The sequence below is a fragment of the Suncus etruscus genome, chromosome X, assembly GCF_024139225.1.
Source record: "Suncus etruscus isolate mSunEtr1 chromosome X, mSunEtr1.pri.cur, whole genome shotgun sequence".
NCBI classification, from domain to species: Eukaryota; Metazoa; Chordata; class Mammalia; order Eulipotyphla; family Soricidae; genus Suncus; species Suncus etruscus.
Genome location: NC_064868.1, coordinates 44,612,388 through 44,632,421, shown reverse-complemented (window position 1 = coordinate 44,632,421; position 20,034 = coordinate 44,612,388). Strand labels below are relative to the sequence as shown.

The following is a 20,034-nucleotide window of genomic DNA, read 5'->3' as shown; positions in this document are numbered from 1 at the left end:
ATTTTATTTCTTTGGTGGTCATTATAATTAATAAATTATACTAACCAATAATATTTGTCTTTAGGCAAGCACCTCATCCTTTTTACATGTATGGAAAAATGAGGCCAGAGAGATACCAAAGGGTATAAGGTACTTTCATTGCATATGGCAGATCCTGTTTCAAACCCCAGCACCACATAGGACCTCCTGAGCAAGCCAGGAGTCATCCCAGATCACAGAACTAAGAGGAAAACCCAAGTATTGCCAGTGTGTTCCAATAAACCAAAAGTATATATATGAAAAATGTCAACAATTTCCAAAAATTGAGATTCACATAAGTAAAAATCAGCAGAGATAAGCTTTATAGGAAACAGTTACTGAGAGAAATGGTCCTCTTCTGCAGTGGCTTCTCATCAGAGATCAGAATAAATTAAAAAGAGATTGCTATCTAAGAATAGGTACAATCCCTGGGTAACAAAAATTTTGGTATCAAAGATGTCATTATTTTGGAAAGACCCCATTGGAAAGTATCTTGCTTTTTACGTTTAAGAATTTATTGTTTACTGAATTTAAAATGCTCAGTTTATATTTCCTTCCAGGGACTGTTTTATTTTGTTAACCTTAGGTATTCCTTATGGAAGAAGTCTTTTTAGACTTTTTAGTCTAAAAATCGTGTTTTAGACTCATTTAGGAAATAATTTTTTTATCTTTTTTTAAGAAGTAGGAACACCTTCTAAAAGCAACATGTTTTAACTTTAGTTTTATTTTTTTAGTTTATATATTCTAAATTGTTGTGGGTTTGTTGTTGTTTTGGGACCATGCCTGGAAATATTTAGGAATTACTCCTGGCTTTTCAGTTAGGTATTACTCCTGGCAGTGCTTGGGAGACCATCTGAGATGCTGGAGAACAAACCTGTGTCAGCTATGTGCAATAGAAATGTCCAACTTATTGTACTTTCCCTCTAGCCCCTTCTATAGTTTAACACACACTTGTCCTCTCCCAAAGTTCACAGCTTTGAGCAGGCTTTTTTGTTTGCTCGGTTTCATTTGGTTTGGTTTTAGTGAGGCAAAATAGTTGTCACTGAAAGAAATTCATTTAGAAAGAGGTTAAGGGAAAAAGAGGAATATGTGTTCAAGAGAGAACATGGTGGGGTAGGGTCGTGGAGATGCCCAGCATCTCATATGATCCCTTGAGTTCCATCAGGAGTGAACCCAGGTGGCCCAAAAAGGAGTGCAGGGCACTCTGCATTGCTGGGATAGGAGAGAGAGAAGACAGACAGACAGACAGACAGACAGACAGACAGACAGACAGACAGACAGACAGAAGAGATGGGAATATAGGCTTGTCCAAAGTAGCAAAAGCATTTTGGGGCAGGTTTTATTAGGCATAGTATGAGTTTTTTTATCTTCTGATTCTAGTAATATATATGTATATATAACACTTCAAATTTATTATCTTAACCATTTCTAATGTATACTTTAGGAACATGAAATACTTTGACATTGTAGTTTGGCTATTTTCACCACCCACCTCCAGCAAGTCTTTCATCTTTTCCAGTTGAAATACTATGTTTTTTAAACAGTGGCAGCAACCATTCTGCTTTCTGTCCAATGAAGTTTACTACTATAGGTGCCTCATCTAAACAATGGTATTTGTCCTATTGTGCCTGGTCTATGTAACCTAGTAATATGTCCTCAAGGCTTATCCCTGCTGTTGCATGTTATAATTTCCTGTTTTATATACATTTTTAATGTTTCTTATGTGACAGTACATTTTGTTTACCCATTAGTGATGTTTTATGGTGGATAATCACATAATAGGGTCAAATTTAATTTTCCAAATAAAGCTATATAGTAGTAGGGAATTCAACCTTAGTGTAATCTCTAGGCCAATTTCTCTATGTGGGTTCTAAGGTAGCTCCTGTGGCATACATCTTTATGAAAGAAATATGTGGTTTTCAATGAAAAATATCTTTAACTACAAAAATACCTCCAGTTTCTTATTTGCTTGGATGAATTGCTTCTTAAGACAGAGATTAGAATTTACTCTATATTATGAAGATTATGAGTCAGGCCATCCCTAGTACCAGTGTTTCCCATTAGGTATCCTTCTTTTTTTGTAGCACCATTGTCAGCTTTATAAGGCAAGAGAATGTTCCAAAAGCCTTCAAAGAACAACTAACTAGTACTGATCCTTCTTCATGTTAGTTTCAAAGAAAGGAGGGTTTTTCCCCAGAATGGAATATAATACTGCTCAGCTAAAGAATTCAGATGAGTTTGTCTGAAGAAAGCATACACAGTCCAAGAACATTGCTGCTTTCTTCTCTGTGACCCTTTAAACATGAACTCATGAACCACTTCTGCCATTTTCTTTTTACTTTTCACAAGTATTTAGTTCAGTATTTGGACTGATGTTTGGTTTTTACCTGTGCAGAATAAAAGTTGTAAGTCAGAAGTTATTGTTCCCATAATTGCATAAAATAGCATATGATTTGCCTAATAGATATGTTGGCATTTTGTTAATAAGAGCAAATTAATAACATTAATTTGGTAAGACTCTTTTCACCGTAGTTGTCAGTGGTTCAGATGAGCACAGGCTAGGAAATGAGGTTTTAACTTTTTCAATTATTTTTGATATTCTTTTTAAATAGAAAAGAAATTCCCAAAGGCCAGAACAATAAAACAGTGGTTAGGATGTTTGCTTCACACTTGGATGACTTGGGTTCAATCCCTAGCATACCACGTGTTCTCCCTGAGTACAGTCAGGAATAACCCTGAGCATCACCAGGTATGCTCCCACCAAAAAATTAAATTCCTACTTAATAGCCTCGTGGAATTTCTTTGAGGTGTGTGTCCAAATCCGGCAATGCTCAAAGGTTACTCCTGGCTCTGCATTCAGGAATTATTCCTGTCTGTCTTGGGGGACCATATGGGATGATGGAGATCAAACTCTGGTCAGCTACGTGCAAGACAAGCACCTACCTGCTATACTATTGTTCTGGCTCCTAATGAATTTTTTACAGCTGGGCCAACACTTGAAATTATATTTAGTGCCATGTTTGAGAAGGTTTAATTAAAAACAATATAAAGCTTGTGGAACATCTATTGGCTGTTTCCTAGTACTCCAGACTTCCTTTTTCTGTCTCAGGAAGTACACATTATAGTTAGATTTATCCAGGAAATGATTTTAGTTATTTGACTGCCAAGAAAGTCCCCCAATACCAATGAATCATGGTCTTCTGAGGTCAGTGTTTGAGTTAGTCAGAAATAATTGCAACTGACCAGAAATCTACCACAAGTGCCAACTATTTAGCCAGCAAAGACTAAACTATGAGGTCAAATAAATCTTAATTTCTTGGACTGAAAATTAATTCCTATGAGTGTAATGCTCAAAAGTGATTGAAGCAAAAGCATTTCTACATTTAGATGAATAAAACTATAGCCAGACCAGGGTCCCCTCAGAAGAACATTTGCAATCAAGATCTAAAATATTTCAAAAAAATTTTTAGGAAATCTTAGATTAGTCTGGACATGATGATTTTTCAATTTAGGTATATGCTTTCAGAAGAAAACTTCTATTGTAAATTTACTTATAGTAATATATTGCTAACTGACTAGAACCTTCTCAAATAAGAATGTATTTTCTCCATCATAATTTTCTAAAACTTGATTTAATTGATACAATTCCTTACCATATTCTTAAGCTGAACTTTCCCTGAGACATCTAATTCCAGAATGTTGAGGAATGTTCTTGGTTCTTAAACAAAGCATATAATTCATCCAATATGAACTTGACCATTTTAACAGTAGCAGCCCAGAAATTTTCCTGGAGAAATTTAATTTCTATGGCCAGACCCTGTTTTAAGATGGTCACTAGATGTTTTGTGGCTGTGGTTCATCTTTTATGTGTGGAAAGAAAATTTAGTTTAATTGCGATTCATGAAAATTGGGGCCGGAGAGATAGCATGGAGATAAGGCATTTGCCTTGCATGCAGAAGGACGGTGGTTCGAATCCCAGCATCCCATATGGTCCCCCGAGCCTGCCAGGAGCGAATTCTGAGCATAGAGCCAGCAGTAACCCCTGAGCGCTGCTTGATATGACCCCCAAAATGAAGAAAATGATTTATGAAAATTAACTAATAATTACTGAGCTTGGGAAAAGTTAACAGCACAAATTATAAAGGATAATGTTCATATACAATAAAAGTAAGCTCTTTAAATGGAGGATATTCTCTCCTTGCATATGCATATCTGATCCTTGAGTACTTTCTTCAACTAAAAATTTTATAGGTATTCAGGCAATGGCCTTGCATGTAGCTGACCTTGGTTTGATCTCTGCCATTACAAATAATCCCCTATGCACTGCCAGGAGTAAACCTTGAGCACAACCAGTGTGACCTAAAAATAAAAAATATATATATATAATATATATATAGATATTAGTTGAATTGTTTCTAGTACTAATCAAATAGACTTTATTATCCATAAAAGGAAAATATCCCTAGATGATTTTAATTTTTTGTAAACTATTGATACATAATGCTCTTAGATTTGTAAGATGAACAAGCTGTATATGTTCTTCCCAAGATTCAATTATAGTTATTTTATGTTTTTGAAAATTCAGTTTTCAATTTTGTGGTATGCTTTCTTTCAAAATTCTATTTCCCATCACACATTCTTTAGACTCTTATGAAATATACTGCTCTTCGGGCCCGAGTGATGGTGCAGCCATAGAGCATTTGCCTTGCATGCAGCTGACCCAGGACAGACCTGGTTCATTCCCCCAACATCCCATATGGTCTCCCAAGCCAGGAGCAATTTCTGAACACATAGCCAGGAGTAACCCCTGAGCGTCACCGGGTGTAGCCCAAAAAAATTATATATATATATACTGCTCTTCTCCAAATTTGGGTATGTTTAGTGATGCCAAAGATCTTTGGAGAAGTATTTTCAGATTTTAAAGATGGTGAGCTTATATAAACTTAAGCAGGAAAAAATGGTTTCTTTTTTAAGATCTGAAGATTTTCTTTGATCTTGAACTTCAGAAAATATTTTCCATTGCAGCAATTGAAAGCCAGTTACTTTTCTTAACATTTTACCTAATTTCAAATTGTTTTGTTTTTTTTTGTTTTTTGTTTGTTTATTTGTTTGTTTAGGGGTCACACCCGGCAGCGCTGAGGGATTACTCCTGGCTCTGTGCTCAGAAATCGCTTTTGGCAGGCATGGGGGACCATATGGGATGCCATGATTCGAACCACCATTGGTCGTGGGTCTGCCGCTTGCAAGGCAAATGCCCTACCGCTGTGCTATCTCAAATGGCTTTTTATAAAACAAACAAGCAAACTAATATTGTTGAGGGACTAGAGTGTGGTAGTACAGCTATCACACTAGCCTTTCATACAGCAAACCCAGGTTTGATCCTGAAATTCTTATGGTCCACTGAGCTCAGTGATCCCTAAGCACAGAGCCAGGAGTAAGCCCTGAACACAGCCATTTGTGGAACAAAAACCAAAAAAAAAAGATTTTTAGTAAAAGACTCATCTGCTAAGTGTACTGAAAGATGTGATTTTAATTTAGTTTCTATTCACTAACCTTCTTCGTAGACAATTCACAGAATCAATAAAGTTCTCTATAATATAGTTGAAAAATTCTGTTATAGTCATTTAAAAAGATATGGATTTTATTCCCATTATCACTTGCAGTGGTCCTCAAACTACGGCCCACAGACCACATGTTTTATTTGTTCCCATTTTGTCTCTTCACTTCAAAATAATATATATGCAGTGTGCTTAGGAATGTGTTCATAGTTTTTTGTTTTTACTATAGTCTGGCCCTCCAACGGTCTGAGGGACAGTGAACTGGTCCCCTGTTTAAAAAGTTTGAGGACCACTGATATGGGAACACTGTTACTGTTTATTAGGAGTACAGATACAATTCATTACTTGCTTTTGGGCTGAACATTTGGCTTTTAAAATTAGAGGGTTTTTTTTTTCAGTTCAGAGAGATAGCAAGCTACTTGCCCTGCATGCAGCTAACCCATGTTTGATTTGCAGTACTATATATAATGCCCTAAGCCCCTCCAGGAGTGATCTCTGATAACAGAGAGAGGATTAAATCCTGTAATAGTTAGAAAATAACTTGAATTTTTTTCCCAGAGGAGACATCATCCTTTCATTTGAAGTGGGAAGATGGTGGTTACTAAAGAACTTCAGTGTTCCCTGAAACTCGATATACCAGTCATTAAAGAATCCATATCTGCAGTTGAGCTGCAAAAATGACCATCTTATTTCAAGGAGTATACAGACTGGTCCTTAGATTTGGTTTTTCCCAAAGCCAGAAAGTGATTAGGACACATAACTCAGTGCTAGTTATTTTATAAGTTCTCTGCCAACCTTTATATGTTAATTTGGCTAAATATTACACATGAACTGAGCAAAACAAAGGTGGTTAGAGGTCTGAAAATCATAAGATAAGAGTAAGGTTTCCAAAAAAGAGCTAGTGTTTTGGAGATCAGTATAAAGTGGTGTGTGTGTATGTGTGTGTGTGTGTGTGTGTGTGTAAACTTACTTTGTTATCTTTAACTTTGAAAATGTGATCTCAGGGGAATTTGATTTACTCTTACAAACAACCTGGTTCTTCTTTGTTTAAAATAGCTCCTCTGATATAGAATGCAGCCTACTGGCTGAACTGTGCTTGGTTCTATAGCTTTGTGTGGTCTTATCTGACCTGGTGCCAGAAGCTAGCAAAAGTAGGCCCATCTGTATGTGAGACTTTGTGAAACTGGCTGTTCCCTTTGTATTTGACTACATTTTGTTTTGCTTGTGGCATCTTTTTTAAATGAAAAGTGTTGAACTTAGATAACTAAAATCTCATCAAAAAAGAACACAGATTTGTTCTTGTTTTCTCATTAGTGAGAACTTAACTTTCTTTTTTCCCCTTTCCTTCACCAGCTACAATTCAACTTTACAAGTATTTTTGACATATTTACACTTCAGAAAAACAAACAGAAAAGGGAATATATTTTGCTATTTCCACACACCTTGATGTTAAGCTGCTAGGATAGAGGATTGGCAAAATAAGGCCTTCAGACCTAAACTTGCTAGCCCTGTGTTTTTGCAAATAAAGTCTGGCATACAACCATGTCCATTCATATATGAATTGTTTACAGCTATGTACACACTGGATGGCAGTGAGTGCTTGTGACAGAGATCATTTAGCTCACAAAGCCTGAAATATTCACGGACTAATGAGGAAAGGATTGTGATTCTAATTTGTTTTTAGTTTGGACCATATTCAACTATGATCAGTTATAAATCCTGGCCTGAGCTCAGGAATCACGTCTGGTGCGACTCAGGGAACAATATGGGGTGCTGGGATTGAATCTGGGTCAGCTGCATGCAAGACAGTGACTACTCTGTGTACAATTATTGCCTCAGTCCCGATTCTTTTTTTTTTATAAAATATCTTTATTTAAGCGCCTTGATTACAAATGGGTTTCAGTCATATAAAGAACATCCCCCTTCACCAGTGCAACATTCACATCACCAATGCTCAGTAATAGGAGAAATGATCAGCCCAGAATGATGTTTTCAAAGGGTTGCAGTGTGCACTTTAATAGAAAAAGAGCATGACTTTGTTAAGATGAGGACATTTGAGCAGGATCTTGAAGGGTGTGTGGGAGTTTTCCAGTGGAAGCCAGGCAGGCAGATCAGGACCCGAGTTGGCAGTTTGCTGCTGCTTCCTGTTCCGGGTTCAGAGGTCATTATCCACATGGGACTGAGCCTTGACTGCCAAGGACCCAGTAGGATGTTTTCTCTTTTTTAATTTTTTAAAACCTTATTTTATTTACTGATTAATTGATTGGTTGTTGGGCTATACCCAGCAGTGCTCAGGCTCTACGCTCAGAAATCATCTCTGGAAGGCTGGGGGACCATAAGGGAGCTGGAAATCAAACCGGGTCCATCCTGGGTCAGCTGCATGTAAGACAAATGTCCTACTGCTGTGCTATCTCTCCGTCCCCGCAGTGGTATATTTTTAATAAACTCATCGGCACAAAAAAAGAGAAAAATATCAATTACCAGGTTGTTTAATTAGTAACACTATTATTATTCTCAAAACTTTTAATATTGAGTCTATGATTTTTAGATAGCTAAGGAGTTTGTTGTAAAGGCATAGATTTCTGGACCCACCTCCTTTTAAAATTCTGCTTTAATAGAGCATATGTGAAGCCCAAGATTCTGTATCTTAATCTCTATTCCATATGTCTTAGCTTTGTTTTTAAGAAAACAGCACCAGAGCAATAGTACAGTGGCATCTACCTTACTCAAACCCTACTCGTTTTGATCCCTAGTAACTCATAAGGTTTCCCCAAGCCCTGATAGGCATGATTCCTGAATGCAGGACTTGGAGTAAGACCCGAGTACAGTTGGATACATACCAAAAACCGAGAAAAAGAAAAAAGAAAAGAAAAGACTCCGACAAGAGACGGAGGGACCCCTAATCAGCATATTAAGATTGAGTCAAAAATATTCTCTGGTGATAGAGCAAGAGCAGTTCTGGAAGCTGGAAGTTTTGGAAGTTCTCTTCCTTTATGAGTGTATTTACTAATACTAATGTGTATTTATTAAGTCTCTAGATAGAAACTAGCCCGAAACATCTTGGGGAATGTGGAAGTCATATTAGTCATAGTGTTTGGTCTGAATAGAAAAGGCAGTCTACCATTTGTAACAAAATGAAGCATTATAAAGTAATAGTGACATATGCCACTCTTTCTAAAGCTTTGAATCAAATTTGTTTTTTGTTCAACTTGTATTTAGGAGTTTCTCTAATATTTTTAAATTATGTAGGTTTTAATATTTTCTTTGTTAATATTATTATACTATAGATGAAGACTATTTTAAGTGTCATTTTAGTTTAAATATTTCTCTAATATATTTAAATGTTTACCTTAGAGTACCTTTGAGATATCTGGGATATCTCTTTTCTCTCTCTTTTACTACATATGTGCAGCACTTCATTTAATTATACATTAGTCTGAAAACCTAACACTATTAATAACATGTTTTATAGGGGCAAATATATTCCCAAGTATTTTTATATTCCCAGTATATGCCCAATATTTCTTTTTTTTGGGGGGGTCACACCCGGCAGCACTCAGGGGTTACTCCTGACTCTACGCTCAGAAATCACTCCTGTATGCCCAATATTTCAAGATAGAAGGCACTCAGAGAATGGAGACTTAATCACATAAATCCTGCTGCATCAAATAAACTTATGTGAACCAGTTGCATAGCACTGGTCCCTAATTATTAATATATTTTAAATGGGGCAACATTTCCAAGCCTGCTCATTAGTCTGAGGATTTAGTGGTGCTTTCTAACACCATTATTTAAAGATGACCACTGGTCTGTTTCAACATTTTTAGATCTGTTGTGGACCAAATATTTATAAGCAATAAAACTTTCTCTTGCCTTAGTATAAACAGATCTAACAGTTCTGAGGGCAGTTTATAGTCAGTATCCTGCCCTTTTTCTCTCTCCACTAGCATCTATCCCCATAATTGGGGAGGGAACAAAAGAACAAAATTCAAAGCAACAACCCCCAAAATCCTTGCCTAGTTTAGAGAGGTTTGGAAATGGAAGTCAACAACTAGCCCAGATCATTTTTAACATTTTATGTTTCCAAGACCACTGTTGAATGGGTCATTTCTTCTGAGGGAGAAATTTATAAGCTTGTTAGTTAGCTCTCTTGGTTAGAGCATGGTGCTAATAAATTGTATTTCTAAATCACAGAGGTTTCTCTTTAAAGAATTTGATGAATTTATTGCAGAAAGTACAACAGAGACCGTATAAGTGTGTGGGGCTTTAAACGCTTTTTTTCCCCACTGTGTTCTTACCCTCTTGGAATTTACCAATTCAAAGGGAAAATTTCTGTCCTTGATTTCCGGTGGCAGGATGCCAGCAGAGACTGTTAATGGACAACCTGGGCAAAACAAGCATATACCTTTGTGAAAACATCTCTTCCTAGAAAGAGTTGGTTTGCTCTTTCTCATGACTTTCATTTTTGTGGAAATTTTTTTGGAAATATCTTGGCCCAGAGCTGTGTCACTGCTTGTGTGCCTGTTTTAAAATGCTGCTTCCACCAGAGGAAAACAGCACTGTGCTAGCAGAACTAGTGATGAATGGAAGATGCATTACTTTCTTTAAAGAGATGCTTAAGACTCATGTGACAACAAGTTACACTGAGCAAGGCATTATAAACAGGAAGATTTCACTGAAATCATTGACCAGCCTTTTCAAAAGGAAACAAATCAATGTCAAGCTCTGACTGTTAGCAAGGAACCAAGTATTGATTGGATTTTTCTTCTTGGCTTTTAGCTGTACGACAAGATTAACACAAAGTCTTCACCACAAATCAGGAATCCTCCAAGCGATGCAGTACAGAGAGCCAAAGAGGTAAGTGATGCATTTTGAAAATGTCCTTGGGTATCATATTTGCTCCCTTTATTTAAAAATTTTCAGCTGCTCTCTGAAAGTCAGTTTCCTCAGAGCCACAGTTGGACCATTCATTACATTCTGATTTGTATTCTGAGTTTGTCACTGAACATTTACACAGCAGCCACATTGTCAAGATTTCTAGTTGGACTTCTGCTGTGTAAATTTGCATATTTGATGCATCACTTTTAATTTTATGTTTTTTAAAAGAAAAAAATTATTTTACTGTACTTAATAGAAATAGATATGCTATAAAAATTTGAGTTGCCTTTTATTTAAAAAAATGTGGTAAGATGTTGGAGCCGGAGCATTGGCACAGCGGTAGAGCGTTTGCCTTGCATGCGTCTGACCCAGGACGGACCAAGGTTCGATCCCCCAGTATCCCATATGGTTCCCTGAGCCAGGAGCGATTTCTGAGTATAGAGCCAAGAGTAACCCCTGAGAGTCACAAGGTGTGGCCTCCCAAATTTTTTTTAAAAAGTGGTTAGATGTGAATGTTACCTTAATATTGCCATCAATTAAACTGAGTCTATGGAGAACTTAATCAAATAACTTATCAGTTAGTATACCTCTGCCATGAAGTTTTTGAAATATGACATTGCAGAAATTTTGGAAAGAAAAATTCATCTATAATTCCATCACTGTAACACATGAATTTTTATTTTTTGCAGTATCCATACCTACCACTATCCATTTACTTATTAATTTTTAGGATGCTATAATCAAAATGTTTTACTGACATATATTAAGTATGTTTTTATGTTTCTTTTTGATCTTCCTAGTTATTACTTGTTACAAAGAATAAGTCTTTACAATTACAAAATTATAAATTCTCTATTAAATATTTAATTTTAACATAGCCCTTCACTGCCAAACACACCTAGATATTTTTACACTTCTTAAGATATAAAAGTCTTTATACAAATGAGCATTTCCATTGAAAAATTATTTCTTATAGGGGAAGATCACTATGTGAAAGTTTGAAAGACAATCTTTTTTCCTGCCAGATTTTAAATATAAGAGCAAGGACACTTGGCTTTTTTGTCCTGCCCTCTTGGTTAAGACACTAGCCCAGAGGGGTTCTCTTTGATGCCAGCTCTGTGATCTCAGTGAGAGTTCACAACTCAGAGGCTTAAGATCATAGACTGTGAGGGGCCAGACACAGTGGACCATATGGCATGCCAAAGATCAAACCCTACCCACTGTGTCTGCCAGGAGTAATTAATCCCTGAGTTCAGAGACAGGGGTATCCTCTGAGTATTGCCAGGTATGGCCTAAAAACAAACAAAAGAATCAGACTTCAAAGCCAAGGATATAACTCAGTGGTGTATGCTTATGCTTATGCTTCAGAAGCATAAGGCAAGTAGAATAGAATAGAATAGAATAGAATAGAATAGAATAGAATAGAATAGAATAGAATAGAATAGAATAGAGTAGAGTAGAGTATGCTTATGCTTCAGGTATGGCCTAAAAACAAACAAAAGAATCAGACTTCAAAGCCAAGGATATAACTCAGTGGTGTATGCTTATGCTTATGCTTCAGAAGCATAAGGCAAGTAGAATAGAATAGAATAGAGTAGAGTAGAGTAGAGTAGAGTATGCTTATGCTTCAGGTATGGCCTAAAAACAAACAAAAGAATCAGACTTCAAAGCCAAGGATATAACTCAGTGGTGTATGCTTATGCTTATGCTTCAGAAGCATAAGGCAAGTAGAATAGAATAGAATAGAATAGAGTAGAGTAGAGTATGCTTATGCTTCAGGTATGGCCTAAAAACAAACAAAAGAATCAGACTTCAAAGCCAAGGATATAACTCAGTGGTGTATGCTTATGCTTATGCTTCAGAAGCATAAGGCAAGTAGAATAGAATAGAATAGAATAGAATAGGATAGAATAGAATAGAATAGAATAGAATAGAATAGAATAGAATAGAATAGAATAGAATAGAATAGAGTAGAGTAGAGTAGAGTAGAGTAGAGTAGAGTAGAGTAGAGTAGAGTATGCTTATGCTTCAGAGGCTTAAGGTGCGTAGAGTAGGGGAGGGGAGAAAAGAGGGGAATGTTGATGTATGGGATGCACACTGGGACCTTTGGTGTAGGGAGGTCAACACTGGTGGTGGGAATGGCTCAAATTCACTGTCACTGTATGCCTGAAATCTATTTATGAAGGACTTGTAATTCACAATGATCTCAATAAAAATTTAAAAACATTAAAAAATAGAATAGAATCTGCTAATATAGCAGGAATCCAAGAACCTCTTTCCTTTGGCTGATTGAGAAAACCCAAATCACAAAATAAACCTAGAAGAATTGGCTTGTCATTGTTAACACTCTGATATCTGCCTGCTAATTTGTACTAATTAAGTCATATTTAAGTGTAAACAAATAACCAGCACTTGCTAAAAATGCATTTGGTCAAGAAAGAATAGAATTTCTATTCCTGAATTTTTCTTACTCTTCCCTGAGAAAGTGGTTGAGTAGGACATTACCTGAAAATTCTTTTCATACCCAGTATGAAAAGTCTCAATGGTAAGAGCGGAGATTCCTACTGACTCATGTGCCCTATTAGGACCCGTCCTGCTGAAATAATCCTTGATAGACTCAGCATTTCGAATAAAATGGAATGTGTATAAGTGTCCTGTTCCTCTCTAGCCATCTACAGCTCGTACAGTTAAGCTATATTTGCACTGTGACAGAGCAGAGGCTTTTCCTAGTGTTACATTTTAAAATCAACTAAATTTAGAAGGCAGAGGCACTAGTGGAGGGAAGTAGACACTGGTGAAGGACTTGGTGTTAGAACTCAATTTGAAACTCAATCATGACCTTTTTAGGGGAGTAGTTTGTGGTTATAGCCATGGCATTCAAGTGTTACCATATTTTCCGGTGTATAAGACAACCCCCTACTTTTCCTGTTAAAATATAGAATTTGGGCTATATTCACTGTATAAGACTGCCTCTCTTTTAATGCACACCAAATGGAAATTAAAAAACGTAAGAGAAAGAGTAGAACCCTCAAAGGTTAACAGTATATGTTTAATAAAGCTAGACTTTAGAGTGCCAACAATCACTTTATTTTGTCATTTGTAGTGACTGTGATTTTTTAATTGTGATCAACATTGAGAGCAGGGAGAGGGGGCTCCTCCAAGAGCAGCTGGCTGGGGTGCAGTGATTAATAGGACAAGTAGAGGGAGACAGAGTGCCTCCTCTGTGTCCCATAAAAGCTGAACAGAGAATTGAGTACTGGAAAGCCTCATACTCAGTGGCTGGATGAGATGTAGCTCTTGCTCAGTAACTCAGTTCCTCTATGTGCCCTGAAAGATGAATCAGGACAAGTAGAGGAATGAGCACCTGAAAGTCGCATACCAGCAATGACACCCAGTGGAAGGATAAGATGCAGCACTCGATAACTCAGCACTTCTGTGTGCCCTGAAAGATTAATCAGGACAAGCAGACTGAGTGATGACACCTGACAGCTGGATGAGATGAGGCGGTAAAAGGTGGTGGATCACTCATCCCTGAAGCGGGAGTAAGTTTCAGCATGCCATATACTGGCATATCAGATAACCCCCAACTTTTGAGAAATTTTTTGTGGGTTAAAAAGTGATCTTCTACTTCGGAAAATATGGTACTTTTGCCTCTGCCCTAAGAAATTACTCCAGGCAGGCTCAGTATGGAATGTCAGGGATTGAACCCAAGTGGGCCACATGCAAGGCAAATGCCCTACTCTCTGCTATCACTCAGGCCCCATGACTAACTTTTTAATTCATGGCTAATTAATAAAAATAAATAAATAGATGGAAAATATAAGTATTCAACATGAAAAATATAAAAATTAAAATGCAGCCTGTTGATAAGGAATGGGTTTTTCTGTTTATTTTGTTTTGGGGGCCACACTCAGCATTGCTCAATGGTTACTCCTGGCTCTGTGCTCATAAATCTCCTGGCAGGCTTGGCGGACCATATGGGATGCTGGGAATCCAATCTCAGCCACATTCAAGGCAAATTCCCTACCTGTTATGCTATCACTCTGTCCCCCAGCAATGGGTTTTGAAGAACAATTTTACTTGAAACAATCAGTTTTACTGGTTGTACAGAGAAAATGTGAACAGCATGTTAGTAAAGGAAATTTGAATGGTGAAAGTAAACTCTGTTGTGTGTCTTTTTAAAAATTATTCCTTTGGGTTGTTGCAAAGGCATTGTTTTCTCAGTGTAAAGAGATGAATGTCAAGAATAAAACTTATTCTGTCAGACTACAAGGAATAATTGTTTTTTCTCTTTAAATTGTTTTGGTTTGAACTTATATCCTTTTAATCATACTAAAAGGAATTGCAATTTTCTTAATAGAAAAAACTGTTATTAATCTTTGTTACAGATTAATTTTGGTAGTCAGTTTGAAAAAGAGATTTGTAGGTTTTTTCTTATGTTAATTAAATTATTTAAACAAGTAATAATTATAATGAGTCTGTCATTTTGTTTTATTTTATAATAACCTTTTTAGTCACTATTTGGGTAATGTAGGCAGACTAATCTAATAGTTCTTTTTTCAAACAATGTAGTTTTACGCCTTAGCAATCTTTTGGAAAAATGATTTTTCCCCAAAATAATTGTTTTTACTACCATAAAAATCCATTTTTTCTTATTAATAAACAGTAGTGGAGATGGAGAGAAAGAGGAAGATGAGTGAAATCAGACTGAGGTGACCTAGGGACAGTGGTGAGGCACTTCAGTAGTGGTGAAGGTATACCCTGTTTCCCCATAAATAAAACATCCTCCAAAAGTAAGACCTACTTACAGGTTTCCTTCTGGATTAAATGTAAGGAACCCCTTAAAAATAAGGCTCCCAGACTTTGTCTCAGAATGAAAATTAATTTACAGTAAACTGCTTGCTAGAGCTGCACTGACTGGGTACCATGGGATTCACAGTTTGTCTGGTTTGTGTTGACAACTACCATACTACCATACCATATGCAGGTAATAAATTTCCTTTATTTTCATTTAACAATAAATGTGGACCATATTCTTCATGGAAAAATAAGACATCCCCTGAAAATAAAACCTAGCACATCTTTTGAAGCAAAAATTAATATAAGACACTGTCTTATTTTCAGGGACCATTAGCAGTATTGAATCTATATTATTTAAACAATAATAAAAGCTGAAAATCCATTTACATTTTTAATTTAGAAGACTTCTATATTTTCAAATATAGAATATTTCAAATATTTCAAATATATAGAATATTTCAAATATAGAATATGCATCCTACTCATGCTACTTGCTTCTCTCTTTTTATTAGGTATTGGAAGAAATTTCATGTTACCCTGAGAATAATGATGCAAAGGAACTAAAGCGTATTTTAACACAACCTCATTTCATGGTAAGCAACAATTATACTTCTACAGATTAAAATCTTACTTGCAACACATTTTTAATAAGTCTTATAAAATATAGCCTCTTTATCAAGATAATATCTGGCTGTTCAGATGACAATACCAGGTACTACCCAAAACAGTTTATCTTTGTAGAGGCAATTTTAAGGACTGTGTAGTCTTGGTGGGGGGGGTTGGGCCATACCAGGTGACACTCAGGGGTTACTCATGGCTATGTGCTCAGAAATCACTCCTGGCTTGGGGGACCATATGGGATGCTGGGTTTCAAGCCACCTTCCATCCTGGATCAGCTGCATGCAAGGCAAACTCCCTACCGCTGTGCTATCATACCAGCCCCAAGATTATGTAGTCTTTAGTCAAAAATCTCCCTCCTAATTAAGATATTGACATTATTTGTGTTACTTAAGCTATGGGCATTAAAATCAAGGACACTTTTCACTAACAGAATTCTCTGAATCCAGATATATCACAAGAATTTCATCAAAATAATTGGGGAACCTGGTGATGGGTGGTGTTCTTTACATGACTGAAACCCAAACACAATCATGTATGTAATTAAGGTGTTTAAATAAATTTAAAAAATAATTGGGGAACCATATCAGTTCCTGTGAGTTGTGTGACATAAATGACTCTTTATGATGTCATATTTTGAGTACTTTCACTTGATCATTGAAATAAGGCTTTTTCCCATATTAACACCATACCCCACCCTAAATTTCCTATTAAGCCTCAAATATTCTTAAAAGTTATTCTCACACCAAACGAGTGTGATGTGAGAATGATATATTTATGAAATTATGTAAAGGGAGATGGGGTCCATTGGTGGTGGGAATGTTGCAATGGTGATGGGCAATTTTTTTTATTTTTATTTTGATCAGAATGGCTTACATATCTTTTACAGTAGTATTTTAGGTACATATTAACATTGAATCAGGGGAATACCCATCACCAAATTTGTCCTCCCCCCATCCCCATTCCCTTCCTGCAGCCCATATCCCCCACCATCATCCTCTGGGCTGCTAGAATATGTAGTCCCCTTTTTGTCTAGCTTACTGTTAGTGATCATATATCTGTTTGGTCCTGATACCCTCCCTTGTTTCCCCCTCTATTTGAGAGGTGGAGCTAGATCATTCAAGTTATGTGGTTTTGTTTGAAGAAAAGAAAAGCAATAGAATGGGGTAAAAATAAATAAAGAAAAATCAAATAAGCTTAAAATGGGCGGAGTGAAGGGCAATTTTTTATGACTGAAACCCAACAACAAACATGTTTGTAATCATGGTGCTTAAATAAAGATATTATAAAAATAAACTTTGCAGCTGAAGTGGTGGCACAAGCAGTAAGGTGTCTGCCTTGCCCGCACTAGCCATACTAGCCTAGGACAGACTGCTATAACAGTTCCCTTTTGTGTATAGCTTGTTGTAGTTGGGTTTCTTGATTCTATTTTTGTTGACTTTGAGTTGAATATTTAGGTCTGATCATTTTTTATTTCCACTCAATGCTCATGAAACCCCTTTGCCCCTGGTACCATCCACTTTCCCCCCTCAATTTGTGGGAAGACATAGAAATATGGGGCAGAACAAGATGATTTATGTTCTATGGCATTGTTTAAAAAAATAGTGGGTGGGAGTCTCTGTCTAGTAGAATGCCTGTCTTGAATACAGGCAGGGAGTGGGGAGGAAGGAGATGGGGGCATTGGTGGTAGGAGTGTTGCACTGATGAAGGAATGTTCCTTTTATGACTAAAACCTAATTACAAACATGTTTGTAATCATGGTGCTTAAATAAAGAAATTATTAAAAAAAAATAACAAAAAGAAGATAAAGGAAATAAAATGGGGGCTGATGTGGCAAGGGTTTTTTTGTTTTTGTTTTTGTTTTGTTTCTTTGTTGTTGTTGTTTTTTTTTGCATAGGCACAATAAGTATTGGGTAAATTAAAAAAAAGAAAGAAAAATTTGTTACCTAGTACTGCCACAGGCCCAGAATACCAGTTGAGGCACTGGTCAGGAAGCCACAGTCCCTAGGGACATACGGGTGCCCCTTCTCAAGCTGTGCACCATTTCGTATCTTTTGGTTTCCTCACCCAGACTCCAGTTTGGACAACCTCCGTGATCATGTAAATATCTGGTGTATTTCTCTTAGAAATAAAGTGCACCTATTGCTCAAGCTCATGCTGTTCTGGATGACAAAGCAACACCATAGAATTTATTATTTTACTGCAAATTTACTTATTTCTGCCCCAGTATGCATGCCTTTCACATTAAAATAGTGAAGTCATGACTTTAATTAGCCTTTTCATTAAATAAATGCATTGGAGATGATCAGCTTAATACTTTTAAAGCAGTTTTAATTATATTTCATTATCTCTGGATATTTTATTGCCACACAGATCACAGATGAAATTAGAACTGAATTTACAGTGTGCACATGAACAAATATAATCTGTGCAAAGCTCCCAACATACTGATACTCAGCTGTAAAATTCACCTTGAAGTTAGATATTTTCAAATGTTCATGGTTTTTAAAAACTTTTCTAAACAGTAAACTGTTCTTATGCTAACACAAAAGTTTGTGAGGTGGACAAATATCATTTTTTAGAGAAATTAGGGCCTCTGATTATCTAGATTCATTAAGTTAGCATGTATAGGTTTTAGTACAAAAATTCATGTTTATTGTAAATGGGTTTTGCCAAATGAAGTCATAATAATAATTGTCAATGTAAGGCAGGTACTCTATTAAGCATAAATATACAAAAACATTAAATAGATTTAGGCTAGAGCTCTTTATAATGTATAATTTTAATTTATTTATAGAAAATGCATCACATAGTTGACATAACTGATCATAATACATATGTTTTAGGAAGACCAAAAGCAACATGATTTAAAAAAAATAGAAAATTGAAAGAAAAACTAAAGAGATGGAAGAAAAAGGAAAGAAGAAAAAGTTCAGTAGAAAGTATAGTTTCAAAAATTATTGAATCACCAATGAACTCATTAAAGCACTAGCAGAGTGTTTAGTAAGCTCTTCTTTTTTTAATGATTTAAATGAGTTTAAAAATACAGTTTAAAAATGAGTTTAAAAATACAGTAATAATGGTGTAAGAGTGGCCCTTGTTGTTGTTTGCATAGGCCCAGCAAAATATGGGGGAAATGGAAAGGAAAATCTTTGACCTAATATAAGGAGACGGACCTTACCCCTGACATTTTCTGACATAAGATTGACTCTGGGCTCCAGGCATATTAGGTTGTCCAACCCTTGAGTCATTCTCTGTGGTCCTGGTGAAATTTTTTCACACATTAGCTGTTGTTGGTGTTAGGTTTTTGTAGTTAAAGATTCTGGTTTCTGTGCATCTCCTTCATCAAAGTCAGGATGATGTGCTGTGTTCTCTAGTTTTATTTCACATTAGATGCAGAGAGCCCTGCCCTGCAAACAGGTTGTTGCTGTTGCTAAGTCATCTGGGAGTTAAGAGAATACTCTTTGGAGTAAGTCAATGCCAGGGCAGCGGTAGGGTCTTCAATGGTAGAGGTTTGCTTTTTTATAGGCAATTTTGGTTGTTTCCGTAGATGGTATCCATGGTTCAGGGGTGTATGGGCAATGCCCGTTCTTCTGAGGCCTGAGCCAAGTCATTATGCCATTGATCAGGGTATAAAGCCCAACTGCATTGCAGGATTTGTGTTCCTATCTCTATTAGATAACAACTTGTTTGCATATGTAATATTTTCCCATTTAATGTGCCTATGCAAAAGATGAACAATGCCACAAGGTATTATTGGTGCATCTGGGGGCCGAGGGAACAAGTCCAACGATCCCCATAACTTGGTTCTAACATGAACTCTAAACAGAGAGACTCTTCTACCAGAATTCCTTATTGAACAGATCACAAAGGAAAAAAAAACAGTGGGTGAAATAGTCAATAGAGTTATAGCTGTTAAGGGAATACATCTAAGATATTCGAAGGAAATATACATTACCGTTTTATGTCTTAAGAAACAGTCAAGGTAAGGGTGTTGAAACCAGGACACCACTTTGGTGTGTGATTTGGCCTTGTGGAATCTGCACAACTATCCCCAGCTGTCACATATAAGGAAATGTCTTTGAGAGGGGACTTCTCAGAAACCGAATATGCAAGCACAGGTACACAGTGAAGAAAGGTGGAGGACAGGAGGCCACTGAAA

General features: G+C 36.5%; 1 protein-coding gene across 14 annotated transcripts in view; it reads left to right on the top strand.

The window, feature by feature from the left end:
* CASK (calcium/calmodulin dependent serine protein kinase) overlaps window positions 1-20,034 on the top strand; it is a 515,778-nt gene that overhangs the window by 424,654 nt on the left and 71,090 nt on the right. For all 14 annotated transcript variants that reach the window (XM_049767194.1, XM_049767195.1, XM_049767192.1 and 11 more), the window contains 2 exons: window positions 10,356-10,433; window positions 15,767-15,847. In XM_049767194.1, the coding sequence (XP_049623151.1) occupies window positions 10,356-10,433; window positions 15,767-15,847 (159 nt within the window). The remainder of the gene's footprint in view (window positions 1-10,355; window positions 10,434-15,766; window positions 15,848-20,034) is intronic.